The following is a 22,783-nucleotide window of genomic DNA, read 5'->3' as shown; positions in this document are numbered from 1 at the left end:
TCTCCACCCTCGGTTAAACTCAGATATTTTATGAAGACATCGACAGATTTGCTGCTTTAAAAGATAGGAGGATTGACTTTTTATGCAAGAAACTGGGTGAGTCCTGAAATAAATTAATTTTCCTGTTTGCATGTGTTCTAGAACTAGAAAAATTGTACGTAGTTTACGAATAGTAGGCCTACTCATTATATTAGCAAAACTGTTCATGCATTTGTGTATGTGAACAGCACTTCACCTATTTTCTTTACGACGAGCCGCTACTGGGCTACAGATAGTAATTAACCCTCTGAAGGTTAAGCGCCACTGAAAACAAACTGGACTTAACTCAGACTGACTTGAGTAAAGACCAAAGTTGCCATCCTTCAAACACAAAATTGTGGAATTGTAGTCAAAAACAGAATCCGTACAGGCCAGTTTTTGTTGGACGCTTTTCCAATTCGGTGCGGACTAAAGCAAGAAGGTGCAGATATTTGAAATAATTTTTATTTTATGATTATTATTAATTTCCTATTTTGGCATTATCATCTTTACTTTTTAACTTTTGCTCTAGAATTAATATGTCATTAGAAAAGTTCAGAATAACAGGGAGGGTTTGGAATTGAACGAGTTACTTCAGCTCTTGTTCATACGGATGACGTGGATATGTTAGAAGAAAATCCACAAGCTATTAGGGAAAACACGGGAATTTTGCTCGAAGCAAGTAAGGAGATAGGTTTGGAAGCAAACTCCGAAATAACAAAATATATGATTGTGTCTCGTGACCAGAACATTGTACGAAATGGAAATATAAAAATTGGAAATTTATCCTTTTAAAAGGTAGAAAAATTCAAATACACTGGAGCAATAGTAACAAATATAAATGACACTAGAGAGGAAATTAAACGCAGAATAAATATCAGAAATGCCTGTTATTATTCGGTTGAAAAGCTTTTGTCATCCAGTCTGCTCTAAAAAAAAGCTGAAAATTAGAATTTATAGAACAGTTGAATTGATGAGAATTAAAAGGCACTAAGTGACACTTTTTGGTAAAGTGAGTTATATATTATTTTTATATTTTAAATAATGTTCGGAATGAGGTATTTTAAAGAGGTTGTAGATCTTCACATTTAATTCAGAGTGCAGATATTGTATTTATTTTTCGCAATAATGAAGTTTTAACTGGGAAGGAATTTATGTTATAATAAATCTCCTCACAGACATCTCCTGGAACTGCATGAGACATTTTGTTGTAACATCTTGCAGTCTGAGACCAAAAGTAAAAACCATTTTTTATGAAATGTTTCTATAAATTTCTAAGCAGTTACCAATTAAGTCTTAACTGATACTGTGCTTCTTCAGAATTCAATTCAAACTACTGTTTTCCTATAATTCCAAACAAATCTTGAAAAGTTAACAAATTAAACTTCGAAGGGGTACTAAGGTTTGCTTCATGCGTATTCATTTATTTGTCATATAAATGAAACCAGCGTCAAGTCAGATGATGCAACTTTTGGAACTGAACGGTACTAAGTGCAACAATTAGTTCATTTCTTCGCCAACTCTAAAGAAGAGGTTGTACTATACTCCTTACATAGTTGCTGTAGGCAGTTCCTTTCATTACTAATCGATGGGACTATCTTTAATGACAATTTGACGTTAAAGTTTGTGAGACCCAAATCGATGTTTGTAGCAACTGTGAAGAGCTGAAAATAACATTAAAGTCACCTATCTGTCTCAATCTGTTTGTTGCCTACCTGAATTTGTTTGAACTGAGAATTCACAAACAAAGAAATAAACAATTTTACTCAGCTCAAAACGGCGTAATGACGTTGGAAGTGGCAGAGGTTATAGCGGGGGAGATGCGCAGTCGCCTTCCTAGTATTCCCGCCTCCTACCACTCTATAGGTTGTTTATCGGCACGATAGGAGGTTGAGAAAAACAGCCCTGGTATATTGTATCAGAAACATGGAAAAATATTTCAATTGAAACACTTAAAATGTTTACAGTCATTCACTGCAATGTGTAGAAACTCATAAATGACCCAGTCATAATTTATTTTAGTTTGTTTTTAGTAGGTTATTTTACGACGTTTTTCAACATCTCAGGTTACTTAGCGTCTGAACGAGATGAAGGTGATAATGTCGGTGAAATGAGTCCAGGGTCCAGCACCGAAAGTTACCCAGCATTTTCTCATATTGGGTTGAGGGAAAACCCCGGAAAAACCTCAACCAGGTAACTTGCCCCGACCGGAAATCGAACCTGGGCCACCTGGTTTCGCGACCAGACGCGCTAACCGTTACTCCACAAGTGTGAACTGTTTTATTTTAAGTTATGATTTTTCATTTATTAATCTAAACTTTAATTAAATCTAATCTACCTCAATGCGTTTTACTTATTGTAAAAATCAGGGAAAGACAAATTTCGGCACGAGGCGCTTGACTTGTTTATTGAGTTCAAAATTTTTTAAGACATTGATTTTTATCTCACCACGGCTAATACATAGTCTAATGTTAACAAAACGGTTGTAGGAAGAAATTAGAATGTGTTTTTAAATTAATACTGTAACATTTGTTCCGCATCTCAAGATTATGACCTACCTGCAGCGATGACCTACCTGCAGCGGTCTTTGAGGGCTGTCCTTCCTTAAGGAGATTCAAGAATAACTTAAAAAGTTGTGTATAAAGTGCAAATTAAAATTAAGGTGACATTCAACATTTAATTTTTTAAGGTGACATGTATTTATCTAGCCTGACGAGTTACTTCCTTGGTTTGAATTGTAAATTATTTAAAAAATAGCGTGTAAGAGGGCCTTAGACTAGAAATGTTTAGTTTAAATGTAGTTCTGTTTATAAGTGTGCATAAGGATTAATTATTTGACTTATTTGAACTGTTATATCAGTGAAGCGAGGTGAGTGAGTGAAGTTATGGTTTTACAGTGCAGTGAACAGTTCCGATCAGTGATAATTTATAGCGTCAATGAAATGTGTTCTATAGTGTCAGTCAAATGTGTTATAGAGTGTCAGTGAAATGTGTGCTAAAGTGTCAGTGAAATGCGTCATAGTGCCACTACAGGGAATGAGATGAGAGTAAAGTAAAGGACTATTGAAACTTATGTAGGGCCTATACATAATTATGTAGGTTGTATTATAAAATTAGGTATTTTATTTATGTTTAATTATTATTGTGTTAAATTGTATTGTGTATTCTTATTGTATTGTGTATAAAATTGTATATTTATTGTAAAATTGTATTGTGTATTGTAAATTTTATTGTGTGTTGCTTATCATTTTATTGTGTATTGTTTATATTGTACCTATATACCACTGCCACCGGGTGCTTGCCCACTTGCAGTGTAAATAAATACATACATATTGCTCTACGTTGCTTCATAGCGTCTCTGACAGCGTGTGTTTGCATTGTATAGACATTTAATTTTGTTTAATATTTCTCAGTAAATATATCTTTATCTTAGCTCGAGTAGTTCCCTCATTACATGTGTAGACAAAATGTAATGACTCCTGAAAATGAAAGAGTTGGCTTCTGATTTTTTTTGTAGTTTTTCCTATCCCTAGTAAAGATTGTATTTATTTATTTTTATTTTTATTTTTTTTGCATATAAATCGACTTTAAATAAATACTTTGTTATTGTTGTTATTAAATCCAAGTGGTATTTTATACATAAGTACTATTCCTATTGTTATCCAACTTATACATAGAGGTACAGGAATAAACAGATGTAAACACTCAGTAACAGAGTGTGCAGGAAGACTGCTGAACTGAGCGTGAACTGTTGCCTCGCAACTTGCTCTCCATATCAAGCAAAGCTAGTATGATCGATGTACACCTAATTAGTATTCAAAGTAACCAAACGCAAGACTCTAGTTAAAGTAAACGTAACAATCAGATTACTATTTTTTTATATTGAAGAAAAGGATATGGAACACCATAGCATATTTCAAACAACATTCAATCGATAGCCTCATATATGTGGTTAGTATCATAATAGTCAAGCTCATAGTGAGATGTAGGTTCCTTTGGATGTACAATCGGTGGTCTCGATTGTGTAAGCTGCGGCGGCTGACTTGAATTGCCTGCCGATGATTTGTATCTCATATAGATAGATTTGCTATCCATAATCTTCTTTAAGTAGTTGATTGCCATGAAAGTAAAAAAGACAGAAACAGAGAGTGTGCAGGATATGACTATCAGGGATAATATTATATGGGTTGAACCTAGCAGCGAGGAATAGTCTCCACTTTGTACTTCAGACGAGGAAGGAATGACTTCCTTACTTACAACAATCTTGTCGGAAGAGTCCTCTGCTGGTATTTTCGTCTCGAAGTCTTGAATTCCAAGTGTTCTTGCAAAATCACGAGTTTCGATATCATTCGTTGTTCCTGAAGGTATTTCATTTGTCTCATCTAAGTTTTCTAATGCCTCTAGAGAGCTTTCAAACTCAGAGATTTCTAATAACAGCACTTGAATAGATGTTATCTGTGACGGCGTTACAGTGGTTGTGTCTTCCTCTCGAGGCAGACAGGGTCTGCTCTTATTAGCAGCAGTCCACCAGGTCTTGTATTGTCCGTTCTCGAAACACTTGATGGGTTTGTGAGCTCGTTGATGAACTCTTCGACTACTGATCCAATTCATCAGCTCTAAGAGACCACAACTACACACCAAACGGTTGTTGCCTACCTCTACGACCGTCAGGTCCATCAGATACTGCACAGCATCAAGTGGCATGTTCTGCAAGTGGTTGGATGACACATCTAGAGTGTGCAATCTAGGAAGTTTGGAGAACGTGGAGGGAAATATTGATGTAATAAAACATGAACTCAAGTTCAGAGAACGGATTGAATTGGATTCTAGGAAAGGGGAGTCATGGAGAACATACACGAATGGATTTCCATTGAGTGAGACTGTTTCCAGAACCGAATTGCTGAAAAATGTGTCGGGATAAATTGAATTCAAATTATTGTATGAGAGATGAATATTTCTTAACATATGTGATCCAGTAAAAGCCTCCGATTCTATGTCCTCAATGGCGTTGTTTGACAGAATAAGGGTTGAAAGCCTCGTGAACATAGAGAAGCTGTTGTTTCTAACTGTGACGAACTGATTGTTGGAGAGATCTAATATCTCAACGGTATCCGATTGCAAAGTGTCTGGAACAGTCTTTATGTTATCATTACAAGTAACTTCCAGAGTTTTGTGATCTTCTGATAAGTAGCATGAGCAATTTACCACACAAGGAAATTGATTCACAGTGTTGTCTGTGACGAATGCGTCCACATTTATAAAGTAGATTACTGTCAGCACAGGAAAGATTTCTCCTATATTCTTCCTAAATCCCATGTTGATTATGAATTTCTGCTTTGCTTAAGAGTCCAAATCGTTGCTGAAATAATACAAATTAACAGGATTGTAATTTTGAAACGAACTAGGATAGCTGACTCTCTATTATCCAGGATCGGACTATTCGAATTTTGGATAAATCGTGGTTTCTCGCTTTCTCTGTTTCTTTCTCAGGTGTGAAAACCTCATACTTTGCAATGTTATCAATTTCTGTGGCAGGAAATACGTATTTGTCTTGTTGTTCTCCAATTAACAATAAACTATCCGAACAGCACTCTCTCCTCTCATCTTTCATATTACTTCATCTTTATCCTGATGATCAGGAACTACCAAAATTAGTCTTCCGTCAGGTCGCAAAATGGAAGAAATACTACTTACTGTATAGTACATATTTTTTCACGTTCGACAGTTGACAAATATATTCCAAAGCGACAAATGATATAATATTGTATAAGAGCAAGAATGGCTTTGAAATATGAGAAAGTGGATAAAAGAAACGTGAGAAATAATAAAAAAAGAATTAGATAATTAAGTGCAGTGAAGGAAATTTAGTTCATATGCGTCTCGTGAACATATAAAAAAGAATACAGTAAAGGCAAGCTTATTAGATTCCCGATAACTTCGGACTCTTCAAAAACTTGTGAAAAACAAGGCAATGAAGCGCTTAATGCAGTATGTTAAGAGTTGGATAAAACTATTGTTGCGTAGTTTCAATACAATCACGACTTCATAGATTATTGTATGTACATTATAATTTTACACTTTAGTGCATTTGTGATTCTAGTTGTTTTACGAGGGTATACTGAGAAATAATGCCTCCTATTTTTTTTGTCGATGTGAATATAGTTAAAAATATTAGTGATAATACTTAGTATTCAGTGGTTTTTCTGCCTTCAATGACACAAGTTTCGTATCCTTGCCAGTAGAGAGCTCTGAGTTATACCCTGAAACATGACGGCGTGTACCAGGACTATGTCAGTGCGTCTGAAGCACCGTGCTGTGATCGAGTTTTTAACAGCAGAAAATGTGCATTCATAGACCTTCAACGGAGAGTGAAGGCTGTTTATCCTGATCAATGTGTCGTCATCAGTACTGCGCGACGTTGGTCTGCTCATGCTCCTAATGAATCACAGCCTCACTTACCGTATATCTACACTGCATTATCAGACTCAAAGAGACGTCCTCTCAGGTGTTCTTTAAGTTCTGGGAACAGATGAAAATCTGATGGTGCCAAGTCCGGTCTATATGGAGGATGATCAACAACAGCGAAAACAAGATGCTGAATGTGTTCTGTTGTCATTGCACTGGTGTGCGGAAGAGCATCAGTTGCAGTACGTGGTCTTCCATTGCGCCCTTTGTCACAAAGTTGAGAGTTGCATCAGATTCATTACGAGGTCGAGCAGATCAACGTCGCACAGTACTGATGTCGACACAATGATCACGATAAATGTCTATCGGGGGCACATTTTCTGCTGTTAAAATCTCGATCACAGCACGGTGCTTCAGACGCACCGACATAGTGCTGGTACACGACGCCATGTTTAAGGCTATAACTCAGAACTCTCTACTGACAGAGATACGAAACTTGCGTCACTGAAAACGGAAAGTTCACTGAATACAATGTACTATGACTAATATTTTTAAATATATTCGCAGCGACAAAAAAATATGAGGCATTACTTCTCAGCACGCCCTCGTCTTACTGCAGTAATATTCGATAAAAATTGTATTATCTATGATTTCAATTACACGTGTTTATTAACCCTGCCATTGACCCGGATAATAGAGAGTCAACTGTAACCTTACTAACGAATATACAGAGTGTAAACGATATAAAATGCAATATATATATATATATATATTATATATATATATATATATATATATATATATATATAGAGCACAAATAACTGAATAAAAAAGAAAATAATGTTTTTCTGTACGGGTCAAGGCTAACATAGGAAAAGTGTGTTTGTGAGTCTTATGGCCGATTTGTCCAAGTATTGTTAGAAGACTTAACGACTGTTAAACCTTCAACAGTTTGTTAAATACAGTTTTTCCATTTGTTCAACACCAGTTTGGCTTAACAGATTCTTACCCGTTTGTTAACTTTAAATGTAGGATTTCAGGCCGTTAACTCATTTAACAAACAGTTAAACATGGCGGATAACACCACAGCTATTCATACAAAAGTTGTGAAAGTAACATGTTAGGTTTCTCTTTGAGGAATGTTTAGAGTAAGGGACGGTTTCACTAAGCTTCAGTAAATCAGTCCAAATGAAACATTAACTAGTACTGAACATTGAAATATTTACACGATTACGTTTGTATGTGAGCTGTGTCCGTAGACTTCAAGCCTAGCAGCTATATGTGCCTCGTCGAGCTGGTTACGTCATGGTACCCAGATGGAGTAGTCAGTAGCGTGTTGGTTTGCTATCTAAGGGGCCCGTGTTCGGTTCTCGGCGATAGCTTTTTTTTTAACGTAACTAATTTTTATACATGTTACCTTTCTTCATTTTTATAATTTTGTGTAGTGGAACTTATTATTTCGCAACTCTGGCTCCACTAGGAGAATTTAAAAAACTCTTGGGAGATCAATTTTCTTCCCGAAATAAAACAAAGATAAACAAACAAATTAAAGAAAAATAAAAGAAATACACATGTGGATCTAATACATTGTCCACATGCCATCGGCGTCTATCACTGCCTGGCATTTTCGGGGCATTGAGTCCACCAGATCGCGGAAATAGTTCTGGTCCTTAGCGAAATCTTTCCAGGTAACCAGAACTTGATCCCAGAACTGATCTGGATTTTGAGGTGGGATGTCTCGATATTTGTCAATCCTCTTTTTCATGCTTTTCCGTAAACCGTCTTTGAACGTTTATGGCGGTGTGCGCGGGGTGATTATCCTGCTGGAAAATTAAATTTCCATCGGAAAGAAAACGATTATAAATTCCAAGAATCCAGCTCTTTCGCTTCTGTTTTAAAGCCAGTGCAAACATATCTTATCGCTAGCTATAATATAATTCTAATAAATGAAAGTTAATATACCAATTAAGTTTTGATATGTTTGAATGCACATTATGTATTAATTTACTAATATTTCTTAGGTACCGGTATGTAGTTATAATAATCACTTTCATGTCTTAAAATAAAACTCAGTTGTATGTTACCTAGTTGAAATAGGCCACTTGTTTCAATTCACTAGCTACTATTAACTCTAGATTCTATGTTACTAGCTCTTCAACTATAGCCGATGTCAATAGTGCTTCATAATACGCAGTGAGTAAATAATAAAATGTTTCAGCAGCAATTGCTTCTTTAGGACGAAATTACATATAATTTATACATGAACCTAAATTAGAGAATTTTATATGATATGGAATTCTCTTCGGGATTTTCTGTACAGTTGACTACACACTGTAATTATTGTCACCTGGTGGTCATAATGCTGAGATTTTTCTAAACAGAAATTCATATTTAGCATTATAAAATGTAACCATACATAATAATTATTATTATTCAATAGCAGTCAATGCAACTTTCATTTATCAATTCTCTGTACTGTATGAATCATGGCTACTGTAATAGGTTACGATTTTACACATGTTTCATGACTTACTCCATAGTACAGAATTTAAATAATAATGTCAGCCAATAAGAAGTTGTCTTATATATGCAAAATCATTACCAACTGCTGTTGAGTAGTTAGAATAGTATTAACGACAGTTAAAGTTAAGTGTTGGTTATTTTAAACAAAATTATGTTGGAAAAATGGAAAATATCTTAACAAAACGTTAAAAATAAACCAGCTGTTAATTTAACATTTGTTAAGCCAAATTAAACATTACTTGGAAAAACTGGCCATAAGGCCCGGTTTCTTCAACCTTTGTTAAATTATAACAGTGTGTTATTCCATTTTAACTGTAAACTTAACAGTTGAAGCATTTCTTCAACTACTGTTAGTACTAACAGGCTGTTAAAACCTATGTTAATTTAACTGCCCAATTCCATGCGGTTAAATCATTTAACTCTCTGTTAGCATTAGAAGTATCCAATATGGCTGGTGCGTTAGATGCTGAACTTATATATCTGGATTATTTAGAAAATGATATCTATGATTACATAAACAGAGGGGATGATTTCTGTGATTTGACAGATCAGAAGTTCATACAAAAGTATAGGCTATTTTCTGCCAAGCCTCACTTTTCAGTTTCAACGTAGATCCGTTTGTTTATTTATTCTCAATAATTGGTTTATACTGCGAAATAATTTCCAGCAAGAGATTTCTTTCAAATTAAGAGAAATTAGTCCCACGTTTTCTTTTTGTTCCAGTGTTTTCATTTCATAACAGCAATAGCAGTACGTCGTTCCACACTATTGTGATACAGACGAGGAAAGAAGCAGAAATCAAACCTAAGAGAATAGAAAGACTTCTATCCTCTCTGAATCAAACAGCGGAAACAAGCGAGAATCGCAATTGTCAGAGTTCAGAAAACAAAATTGAGTCTATACTTGGTTATAGGTTATGGTTAAACTCTAGAATATCTGGTCCTAAGAGAGAGTTAACAAACAGAATCTTAAAATGTGAAATGAAAAGTTGAAGAAACGCAACATTTTTAACAGCAATTCGTACTTTTAACTTACAGTTAATTAACACTATGTTAGGTGCATTTTAACAAAGGTTGAAGAAACCGGGCCTAACTTTTTTTTTTAAGAGAATAAACATCATTATTTACTTTGCCAGATACGTATGCTGAAACAGTCGTTTGTTACTCTGTTGTGTATTGGTATGTGTTGGGAGCAAAGTCATTGGTAATGGTATTCACGTTCAGTCGAAATCTAAACAAATAATAACATGCTATGAATCTTAAAAATATAGTATTTCATAATAAAATAAAATTATAAGAAATAATTAATTGTCACCAGATAGTTTGATCAGCAGACCGATATGTACTATCTATATAATTTTGGCAGTTTATATCGTTTACATCTGTACATACAAACATCTGTTTTTCACTTCCCTTCGTTTTTAAAACTAGTAAAAGTAAAGTTATTCTTATTACAGGCGATGGAGGCTCACACGGTAGCGGCAGATTAAGGCTTCAACATCTAAGAACAATCGGCATCAGTAAAGATAGGGATGTCATTCCTACGTGTTTACTGTATTTACCACCATAGAAAATACCCATGGTACTCATTTCTTGAGCGTCTGAGTGAATCCTAAGGCCACAGTGTGGTCGGAAAAATAAAATCAGATCAATGAATAAAATCCGTGAGCACATCGGGAATCGAACCCAGGATCTTCCGGCTTGCAGCGAGATACTACCGTGTGATCTCCTAAACCTAGTAATTGCAATATTAATGTTACTCACCCAACTTAAGTTATATGGAACTCAGATATATAAAATCTTCAATTTCCAGAGCCTTTTTGTCTTTATTCTTCATTTGTCTTATTTCTCACTTTATTTTGCCCGTCTTCTTTTCTTTTGAATAAATCTCTCTTCTTCCTCTTCCTCAGTGGTAGAATCTGAAAATGATGTTTTTGTACTTTTATTTCTAAACGTGTGTTATGATTACGGGTTGTACAATTAAATTAAAACAGATTAACTGCCATAGGTTAGACGGGTCTGAAGAAATGGAATAGCAACAAAATATTTTCCCCGTAACTACTAAAGTTTATAAGTATCTTGTTTTAATGTACGACTTTCAATATGTAAAGATGGTGTTATCGTCTGCTTTGTCTACATTATGTGAAATTTGAAGAAAGAATACCGGTACTTACTTTTCCAGTCGTTCTCTGTGTCCACTATCCATATTCCTAGGCCGACTATAGTTGGTGGCGGAAAGTAAACTATTCTTCTTTTCTTCCAAATTGCACTTGAAATTTCGGAATTCCTATGGATATGCTTAGAACATTATGACTATTTTGTAATATATGAAACTATATCGCACTAAAAATTCCTCAGTCCAAACTAATTCGTATTACACTGTGGAAGAGGAAATAGAGAAAATTTACAGTTGCCGTTATAATAATGATAACATTGTTTTCATATTTAATATAACTTTGATTTTGTGAACAGAAACCATCGCACTTTACAGCTGTGTCTTGTCTTCACAGACTGCAAATTTGTTTTCTCAGCCTAAAATCTCACAATATTATCTCTTGTCCAGATAAGATTATTATTTTTATTTTTACATTCGGCTTTCAATCACTTTATATCTAAGTATTTGTGTTTAGCAACTTGCATCAATTCTAATCTGTGTAGTTGTACGTATATTATCTTATTAAATTGCGCAGTAGCAATATCGTATAGATATGAGTGCATAAAACGAGTCATAACTGTGTCACCAGCCATTTTGTTTGTACTTTTGTCATACTTCTGAAGCTAGTGCGACAGCATTAATGCATAAAATCATTAGTCTACACAAAAAATATTCGTTATCAATTATTGTGCAGTACCATCTTTTACTGTCATTCTACAGCCAGTAAACTCATCTACAATCCTATAAGGTAAGGAACTTCAAATTTATTACTATGATGTACCCAAGTCCCTACAGCCGAGGCTACGCAGAAGTTTAGAGTAGGGACGAATTGAAGCTTGCATCCGCCGCCATGCTTTGGGAGAAGCACCGGCTAGCAGACGGCTGTACTACGCAATGTTAAATGTTTAATATATTTCGGAATATGTATGATAAGAACTTTCTTGTGTTAAATTTTAATGAACCTTGTTAACACAAGAAAGTTCTTATCATGCATATTCCGAAGTGATACAGTGTTAAAAGTTGTGTAATCAAGATGTATGTTTAATATATATGTTTGGTGTATCTCATAAAGCAATCTGAATGGATAAATGAAAAAAATCCTATCAACTTTAAAAACGACCACGTCAAGGACATAACCAAGGTTAGTTATCGTTAGTTTGACATAAAATTAAAGAAAACTGTAACAATTTGATACCGTAACCAAAGATGTTGTATAGTTATTTGACAACATATAGAGCGAACAGAAATACAAATGCATATTGTAGTTAATAGTTCAGATGAAAAGAAAATTATTAGTAGGCCTATTAACTATTATTATTAACAAAACACTGCCTGCGTAAGGCAGTATATTAGGTCTATATTGTAAACGCATGTTTGCTTTGACGTGGACGAGAAACGAACAATATTATTTATCCGCTTCCATATCACATAATATACACCTGTAAAATAAAAACACGTGCCTAATGTTTTAGTTTGAAATATAAGTAGGCCTAGCATTAGCTTATTATCACAGCTGAAGTATGAAATAAACGTCAAATGCGTGAATTAGTCATATGATAGAACTCAGGCCTAGTGTACAGAACATCTTGTCTATTGATTCATTATTATTATTATTATTATTATTATTATTATTATTATTATTATTATTATTATTGACTCCGTTAAATGTTACCTTACAACTTTTTTCTTTAAAGTTGTGTTGTACCGGTAACTTTAAGCTGTGAGCTGACATCTGCTCTTTATGTAGTACTTTCTTTTATTTGGTTATTTAATGACGCTGTATCAAGTACTAGATTATTTGGCATCGATGGTAAGGTAAAGTACCAAAATATAGACAGGGCCCTTATAAGAGATACACCGTTAACTTCTCCGGTATAATTTGCCATCTTTCGACAACTATGGGAAACCAATATTTGTGCTTCTAAGGCATCGTGTTCTTTGTCTAACCTCAGTTGAAAGCAAGCAACGAAGCTGAGAGCAAGCAAAGTAATTTTTCACACTTTGAACTTTTTGGTGGTTTCTGTTGAGGAAGTGAACAGGAGTTAATGTAAGATACAACAAATTTATTATTAATTTTATAAAATTGCTGGCAAAATGTTGCATATAATAAGGTAGATTGCTAATAAGGAAGATAATAATTTATGACCTTGGGTAGCTATTTCATTTTTATTTCTTCCGTTCCCTAATAAGAGATACCTAGGAGTCCTATTAAGAGATAGTATCTCTTATTAAGAACCCTTATTTGGTTTTATTATGATGCACATCTTTGAAAGTTTACAAAAAGCGTTAATGCTTCTAGTCTTGTTAGTTTGCCTGCCATTAACTACATAAGAACCAATGAAAGATTAATTGAACTATTAATTAAAATGAATTACGAATTAGGTCAATCATTAATTATCTATTGTCCTCAATTTTTCATTACAAAAATTACTAATTGAAATGATTAAGTTATCATCATTAATGACTAAAATCAATTATTCATTGAGATGACAATAATATCAATAGCTAAAATCAATTAAAATTAGCTAGTCCGACAATATTTATCTTACTTAAAGATCAAAACATAAGTGCGTAATTCGTGAAATATTCTCTATATATTTCAAATAAAAATCGTGTGTAATTATTAAAACTATTAAATTTAATTGTGATTCTTGGTTTCGAAAGTTTCGTTCGACCTGTGTAAATATCGCCACTACAGCCAATGCCAGCGTTTGTGGCGTTTGTTCTTGAGTAAAAAGCCAGTCAGTGAGCTCTTGTTGCCAGTATAGCTGAGAACGGTAACACCCAACACGTCACTTAAGCAATCTGCCAATCACAGTTATCAGTCTTATTGGTCACTGACTGCGTCAAAGACAAGACACTCACATTTTGCATTTCTGGGATGTATCCTTGAGTACACTGTCTAGTTAGTGGCATCTGTTGCTACTTCGGCTGAGAGTAGTACCATCTTCTAAGCAGATGTGACGTGAACAATCTGCCAATCACAGTTGTCAGCTTTCATGCCCACAGACTGTGGCAAAGATAAGTTATTCGCTCTCAACGTTCCCATTACTTATTTCACTCGCCAGAAACAGTGACTTTAGTTATACCACAGTTACAGAAGCAGCAGAAGCAGCAACAACCACCTCAAGAGCCGCAAGCTTCAACCAGTGTGGATTCGCATGTAAAGTATCCAGGGCAGGAAAAGGAGCTATCATAATATCAACTCATTATCAGAAACAAATGAGAAAGAGTTTAGATAAGGAAAAACAAAGAAAAGATGAAGCTCTCAAGAAGTTGTTCGAAAAACAACAAAAACCACAGAAAAAATCAATCCAAAGCACTGGTTGAGTTCGTCCAGATGAAGAATCCGATGTGAAATGCAATTAATTAACTCTAGTGATTCGGAATATGGAGAAAACTATGACGATGGAGAGTGCTTGTTTTGCACTGGATTTTTTTCAGAGGACACCAGGACCCAGGGGGGAGAAATAGACTCAGTGTTCAAAATGTCATCGTTGGGCATACGAAGACTGCACACTGATAAAGAACTTTTCATTTGTCCAACTTGCTCAATACAGCGAAGTAAGGATTGTGTCAATTAAAGAGGTCGCAAAATAAGTGCAATCAACTTATAATTAAAATATGGAGATCAAAGTTTAATGTTCTATCATTTTTTATTTCTCCAGCAAAATATTAACGTTAGCAATAGCATCCTAAGTAAGATTAGTACATTCATGCCCGATTTGACCGACTTTGCGTTATTTTTGTAAACCATCTTAATTTCACTTGGAAAAATTCCAAATAAACAACAGAATTTCTGTCGAGAGGAGTTAGACCACTGTTGCACTGACCCCTTCAATTAAAAAATGTTTCTGAATTTGTTAAAGTATCTGCATGATATAACAATGTTATATATTGCTTCAATTTTCACCCAATGATAATAATGTTTGTCCATGTTCGAGAGAAAGTTAAATAACACACGTGTCTCTATTTGGAACCCCTTTCCAAAATATCGTATTTCCCAGTTTTACTTCTTTTTATAATTTAAAATAATAATAGAAACTGACTAAAATTTGTATTGTCAATGCTGTATGTATTCCACTCATTTAGATTAAAAATGTCTATTCCCATCCTCATTTACAAGCAGTTAAAAAAAAAGGGTCTCTTCTTTGGGTATTTTACCTTATTGATGATAGCGAGATGGTATTTGGCGAGACGAGACCAAGGATTCGCCTTACGGTTGGGGATATCGGAAAAAACCCAATCATGTAATCAGCCCAAGCGGGAATCGAACCCGCGCCCTACCGCAACTCCGGATCGGCAGGCCTTAGTCGACTGAGCTACACCAGTAGCTCTTTATGTACTTCTATGGTCAGTTTAACGAGTTTAAAATATGATTCTCGGGAGGAATCTAGAATCCATTTTCTAAAATATATTCCTATAGTTGTAGAAAGATTGTACAAAATGTTCTACTGTTAGATCACATTGTTTTCACACGATGTAAGAGGAACCCTTGGGAGGTGATATGCCATTATTCTCTGTCAACATCTGTATAATCGCTCCTTCACTTCACTTACGCGGCATATTTCTATAATCGCAGATGTTGGTATGATAAGACTCCCATTATTCTTTCGTTTTGAAAAAAAGAAAAGAGATTTTGTTTACTGCTGATACCTACCATAAATTGAGTCTTTAGATTTATTATATCATATTTTCTTAATGATTTAACAACTAAGCCAGCAATGTTTAAAATCACATTTTCACAATATTCTGTCATTGAGAATGATATAATAATGAGGGAATTGCAATGAATGTCTCCATTTGAAAGTTCTAAAGCAGGCCTGCACAAGGTTTCCGCTCTCCGAGCCGACTCACAGCTCATGAGCGGAATGCAGATATTAGCTGCGTTCAGTATAGGGTGGACTGGAAGAAGGGGTGATCTCGTACAAAATATACACAAAAGAGAAGTACTAGTACGAGTGTTTATGAAATGAATTCCCGTTCAGTGTTTGCAAAACAATCTTGGACTTATTAATTAATACAGAAATATTTATTTTACAGAAATAATAGAAATTTTATACCTACTTAAATGTACAATATCATTTTGTTATATTTTTATTTATCAGTACATGAGGTTTTATGCTGTTGGAAGCTGAAAGAAACAGTAGCCTGCTGATCGTAATGAAACATCAGTTACAGATTTGAATAATTTCAAGGGAAAAGTTGTTCCGGGGCCGGGTATCGATCCCGGGACCTCTGGTTGAACGTACCAGCGCTCTACCACTGAGCTACCCGGCAACTCCACCCGACACCGTCTCAACTTTTCCCTTTATATCCACACAACTCGCGTGGGCTGACGAAACGCCAGAGACCCACAACGAGTGCACACAATCTCTGTGTGACTTGGAATTGTGGTTTTCTGTTAACGTACACAGTAACGTATATATTATGCAAATCTAGTCTTTCAGGTGAAGCTCCCTGTAAAGCAGATTTGAATAATTTCAAGGGAAAAGTTGTTCCGGGGCCGGGTATCGATCCCGGGACCTCTGGTTGAACGTACCAGCGCTCTACCACTGAGCTACCCGGGAACTCCACCCGACACCGTCTCAACTTTTCCCTTTATATCCACACAACTCGCGTGGGCTGACGAAACGCCAGAGACCCACAACGAGTGCACACAATCTCTGTATGACTTGGAATTGTGGTTTTCTGTTAACGTACACAGTAACGTATGTATTATGCAAATCTAGTCTTTCAGGTGAAGCTCCCTGTAAAGCAGATTTGAATAATTTCAAGGGAAAAGTTGTTCCGGGGCCGGGTATCGATCCCGGGGCCTCTGGTTGAACGTACCAGCGCTCTACCACTGAGCTACCCGGCAACTCTACCCGACACCGTCTCAACTTTTCCCTTTATATCCACACAACTCGCGTGGGCTGACGAAACGCCAGAGACCCACAACGAGTGCACACAATCTCTGTGTGACTTGGAATTGTGGTTTTCTGTTAACTTACACAGTAACGTATATATTATGCATATTTAGTCTTTCAGGTGAAGCTCCCTGTAAAGCAGATTTGAATAATTTCAAGGGAAAAGTTGTTCCGGGGCCGGGTATCGATCCCGGGACCTCTGGTTGAACGTACCAGCGCTCTACCACTGAGCTACCCGGCAACTCCACCCGACACCGTCTCAACTTTTCCCTTTATATCCACACAACTCGCGTGGGCTGACGAAACGCCAGAAACCCACAACGAGTGCACACAATCTCTGTGTGACTTGGAATTGTGGTTTTCTGTTAACGTACACAGTAACGTATATATTATGCAAATCTAGTCTTTCAGGTGAAGCTCCCTGTAAAGCAGATTTGAATAATTTCAAGGGAAAAGTTGTTCCGGGGCCGGGTATCGATCCCGGGACCTCTGGTTGAACGTACCAGCGCTCTACCACTGAGCTACCCGGGAACTCCACCCGACACCGTCTCAACTTTTCCCTTTATATCCACACAACTCGCGTGGGCTGACGAAACGCCAGAGACCCACAACGAGTGCACACAATCTCTGTGTGACTTGGAATTGTGGTTTTCTGTTAACGTACACAGTAACGTATATATTATGCAAATCTAGTCTTTCAGGTGAAGCTCCCTGTAAAGCAGATTTGAATAATTGATTGATTGAGACGGTGTCGGGTGGAGTTCCCGGGTAGCTGAGTGGTAGAGCGCTGGTACGTTCAACCAGAGGTCCCGGGATCGATACCCGGCCCCGGAACAACTTTTCCCTTGAAATTATTCAAATCTGCTTTACAGGGAGCTTCACCTGAAAGACTAGATTTGCATCAGTTACAGATGTTCGATGCCTGCCTTTATTAATGTTGATTATAGAAAACAGTTGCTCACAAATATAAATGTTGAGCCAAAAATAGCAATCACTTTCACAGCCAGCCGGTGTAGTCGTGGATATTATTGCTAATGTTTAGTCTTGTAAAACTCAACCAGGCTAGTAGTATTATTCAAACGATCTTTAGCCCTTAGACCACATTGAAGATCAATAAGTCCGAGCTGTAAATCGTTAAATGTTATGTTTATTTAACGATGCTCGCAACTGCCGAGGTTATATGAGCACACTTAAATGCAATCGACCTGGCCCGGAATCGAACCCGCAACCTCGGGCATAGAAGGCCAGCGCTATACCAACTGCGCCAACCAGGCACATCTGTAACTTATATGACATTGTTTCAACTGGTGTTGAAGAATTTATTATGATAACTTTAAACTTATTTCCAATTAAGACAAGATTTTTAGTAGGTTATTTTACGACGCTTTATCAACAGCTTATGTTATTTAGCGTCTGAATGAGAAGAAGGTGATAATGCCGGTGAAATGAGTCCGGGGTCCAACACCGAGAGTTACTCAGCGTTTGCTCATACTGAGTTGAGGGAAAAGCCCGGAAAAACCTCAACCAAGTAACTTGCCCCGACCGGGAATCGAACACGGGCCACTTGGTTTCGCGGCTAGACGCGCTAACCGTTACTCCACAGGTGTGGACCTTAAGACAAGACCTTGGAACCTAGAATTAAATTCATTTTGAATATCAATTAATATTTGCACATAATCGTTTAACATGGCTTCATCACGAGCAGTTTCTATAGTTCGAAAGTAAACCATATTACCTTCCCGAAACTGACTTACGAAAAGTGTACGTTTACGACTGAAATCTCGTAATTTATTCTACATATCAATACTGAGCTGGCCTTTTCCATGAAGAGAGATATTTAAATTGTTGAAGATTAATATCTTTAGTATTTTTATGTCTGGACTCGTAATGACGCATTATGTTACGTTTCTTTCTACCTTTCAAAATGTTGTGGCAGATAAAGCACTGAGTATTTACTCCAGCAGCTATGAAAAAATAAGCATTTTCCCATGCAACATTGAAAGAATTTGCCTGATCACTACTTTTCCGTCTTTTAGATTCCTCCATACTGTACTGTAGCAGTAGGTAAGCAACGTGAAACAGTTACTGAGAATACGCACTGCACTCCACTAGGTAGCTGAGTGGTCGTTTCCCTCTCCTCTATCCATAGCAGGTCTATGTCATTCTGACGTATCTTCCTCTCTGATTCGGCGAGCGGTAAACTCAGCTCTCCCGCTCGGAAGGAGCGCGAGCGCTCGTTGAGCGCTGTTTGTGCAGGTATGTTCTAAAGAGTCATATCGCCTCTGATTCTGAGAACACTCAGAATTGTTACAATGCGTTAGGTGTTTGAAAAATACCATTGGGTATAAAGGCATTTTTAGCGGACATCCTCCTTTTTGTAATATAATTTAAATAAATTATTTACATATATCTAACGTATATAAAAGAAGTAAAAATATTCCATGTATTCGGTCATAGGAAATAGAAATAAACTAATAGGCCTAAGTCTATTTATGAGCAATATATAAGGTTTATTTAAAGCAAAGCTTAGATGCAGTGTCTAGGTTTACTTATTATACGTTAGAAAATACGTAAATAAGTTTAGTTATATTACAGTGAAGGGGGATCTCCGCTAAGAAAACGCCTATATACTCAGTGGTATTTTCTAAACTCCCAATGCTTTATAGAAGCAATCATTTGTGCTCACCAAACATGGCGTCGCGCGAACCTGCGCGAGAGGTTTCAAATTTGTACACGACACCAGCGTCAATTGTGTGTCTAGATCAGCGATGTCAAAGCAAGCGCATTTTTCTGACCTTGACGTCGTGCGCGGGCATTAAGCGCTAGGTATGCTAGGAGGAATAAGCAGCCTGTTGGATTAAGAAAACAGTGGTGCACAAACTTCAAAAGGAACGTGAAATTTTATGTCGTTATTTTTATATGGCTTCTTTCTGTTTGTTATTTTCTATATTGCCTGTAAAACGAAAGTACTAACACCTATTTCTTATCCTAATATTGAAGTTGTGTTTTAAACGTTAATAACATAATAAAGAGTAAAGAAGGAATATTCACACAAATTCCATAATAACTACAACTATACTGTATTAAGTGAATTAAACATATCATTCATAAAGAAAGTGTTATCCCAAAGAAAGACACTGAATATGACATGATAAGTTGAAATTGATATTGATGGTATCTTTAGCCTTATAAAAGTAATCAAAACAATATTATAGTACAAAGCAAAGTTGTCTAGGTATATGTTTTAACAGCTGTAACTAATATTACATAATAAAACTCTTATCGCATTATGCTTTTAAGTGATATTGGTGCCCAACTTTCTGTTATCAGAATATTAAATTATCTCGAAATCTGCTGAAGCTATAGAGCTGACGTTTTACCAACACATAGGCACATATCTTTTGTTTGTGATGTAACAGTATTTGCTTTGTTAATTCATTTCCTTACAAACATTTTCCATGAGAATATTTTCAAACATTTTAATACACTATCTTCAGTAATACTTATTTACGATATATTAGATTTACGAAAACATTGTTTTAGTACAGTCACGGAAGAAAAATCTGGCCGATGAGCAGCAAAACTCATAATGTTACTTATGCCGGTTTTGTTGTGATTATCACAGTACAGAGTGTCTAAGAGGGATGGTGTTTACTCTCCTTCGAAGTTCCTGGACTAGGAAGGAGAGGCTTTCGGACTGTTTCTGTTCAGAGTGTCTAATAGGGACACTATTGACTTCCCCTCGTAGCTGTTACGCTACGAGAGACTGACTTTCGGAATGGTTTTGTTTAAAGTCTACAATATACTGTATTTGTATAATTGCAACGTTTGTTGTGTTTTAGTCGACATATAGAAAGTTGTTTTGCCATTGCGGATATGAAGAATGTTGTTAATGTAATTTTCATCCCCTCTGTTCGTCTGTCTTCACTCTACAGGCATACTACGTTTATGATTTATGACCACTGTATAGCCTACTTCGTGTTTTTTCTAGAGTCCTAGACACGTGACAATGTCCATCTTTACCAACAGATTTTGTCTATAAATAGCCACAACCACTTCGAAAATCATCATTAGTATTTCAGTTCGATAGCTATGGACGTCAAAGCCAAAGTAATTGCACTGATCGAGGAAGACGGATTTAGCGCGGCGCAAGCTGGAGAACGCTATGGAGTTGCGACTAGAACAGCGTCCAGGTGGTGAACGCAGTATCAAGAGCGAAGATACGTAACTCGTAAACCTTGTAGCGGAAGACCCAAGGCATCAAGACCACAACAAGATCTTATGTTAATAGAACGTTCGAGGCACTTTCCATTTCACACTTCTAAAATGCTTGTTACCGAACGGGATTTCCTGCTTCCAACAGAATGGCTCGTAGAAGCCTCAATAGTGCCAATATTGTGCCGAGAAGAGTGGCAGTAAAGTTCTGACTGAAGACCATCGAATTGATCGTGTCACATTTTGCCACATGCATTACAACTATCCATGGCAAGAGGTCATCTTTTCGAATGAGAAAGTGTTTATGAACCACAGCACAGGGCCAGTGCAAGTATATGGACCGAAACAATCCAAGAGATTTGACCCTGAATATGTGGTCCAGAGGCAACGCCTTGGTCGTTTGTCCATGTCGGTGTGGGGATGGATTTCTGGTTATGGTGGCGGCTCGCTATGGAGGATTCATGGACATCAGTACACCAATATACTGGAAAATGTGATGCTACCTAGTGTGCGTGTGTTTCAGCCCGAAAACAAAATAAAATTCCAACACGACTTTTCTTCCGTACACACATGTGTTGCCGTGCAGCGGAGGTTCAACATTTACAGGGATGATGTCGTAGAGGTTCCATGGGTGCCAAAAAGTCCTGACTTAAATCCCATAGAAAATGTGGGGCGGAACTGCAACGCGGTGTTAATGAACAACTACAGGGTCGGCGTCCTAGGAATACAGACGAATTGTGGGATCTCGTTTCAGATGCTTGGGATCATGTTGCATTGTCAGATAGATATATCCACAACCTTGTTAATTCTGTAAGTAGAAGAATGAATACAGTGAACAATGCCAATGGTTTCTGGACAGATTATTAAGTCCAGAAGGAAACTATTGTATATCACTAGAGCTACATAGGAAGAATAACATTTTAATTTGTGATAAAAAGAACATTCAATATTAATTATTTTACTTCAGGAATGTATATTTTCCCTTATTTTCAGAACTAAAGTAAATACTGTAGGTTTAAAAATAGAATAAATAAATAAGTTATAGTAAACTGCTTATATAATCAAATATTTCCTTAAATCGCACAAAAATTATTTCTAATTAACAAATATATTTATGTTCCTCTTTCGTCACTATTATTAATTGTTTACCTAAATTAATTTATATATATTTATTTCAATTTATTTTAATGTTCACTTATACCATTTGTATTGGATTACCTCAATCAATTTATATTTCTTCTACTTTATCTGACTGTTCACTTCTATATCGTCTTAGAACGAAGTTCCTATGTATTGTATCTTTCTCAATTTTGTTTACTCTCCGTCATACTGGCAGTCTGTTTTGCCAGGAAGATATTAAAATAAGAATAAACCATAAATAAACGTAGTATGTCTGTAGCAGCTGTGCCCGATACTAAAGTTTCAAACTTAAAATAAAATATATATATATATATATATATATATATATATATATATATATATATTTGAATAGACCTGTATTAAAAATTAATATAAATTACAGTAATCACTAATTAGCAAGACATTTATGTAAATAATTT

General features: G+C 36.1%; 2 protein-coding genes across 2 annotated transcripts in view; one reads left to right on the top strand and one right to left on the bottom strand.

Moving 5' to 3' along the window:
• Positions 1-3,614: 3,614 nt before the first annotated feature.
• LOC138711939 (uncharacterized) lies at positions 3,615-11,479 on the bottom strand. The gene is made up of 3 exons (XM_069843241.1): positions 11,120-11,479; positions 10,710-10,864; positions 3,615-5,377 (listed from the first exon to the last, which is right to left on the bottom strand). The coding sequence occupies exon 3, from the start codon at positions 5,332-5,334 to the stop codon at positions 3,946-3,948; it is 1,389 nt and encodes a 462-aa protein (XP_069699342.1). The 5' UTR covers positions 5,335-5,377; positions 10,710-10,864; positions 11,120-11,479; the 3' UTR covers positions 3,615-3,945.
• Positions 11,480-11,627: 148 nt separating this feature from the next.
• The window catches only part of LOC138711940 (phospholipase A2 inhibitor beta-like), a 29,532-nt gene continuing 18,376 nt past the window's right edge, over positions 11,628-22,783 (top strand). Inside the window, exon 1 of the mRNA XM_069843242.1 lies at positions 11,628-11,848. The gene's annotated coding sequence lies outside the window, so the exon portion shown is untranslated. The remainder of the gene's footprint in view (positions 11,849-22,783) is intronic.

Source organism: Periplaneta americana, chromosome 13 (genome assembly GCF_040183065.1).
Source record: "Periplaneta americana isolate PAMFEO1 chromosome 13, P.americana_PAMFEO1_priV1, whole genome shotgun sequence".
NCBI lineage: Eukaryota > Metazoa > Arthropoda > Insecta > Blattodea > Blattidae > Periplaneta > Periplaneta americana.
The sequence above is the reverse complement of the archived record's forward strand: the minus strand, read 5'-3'. Positions and strand labels throughout refer to the sequence as shown.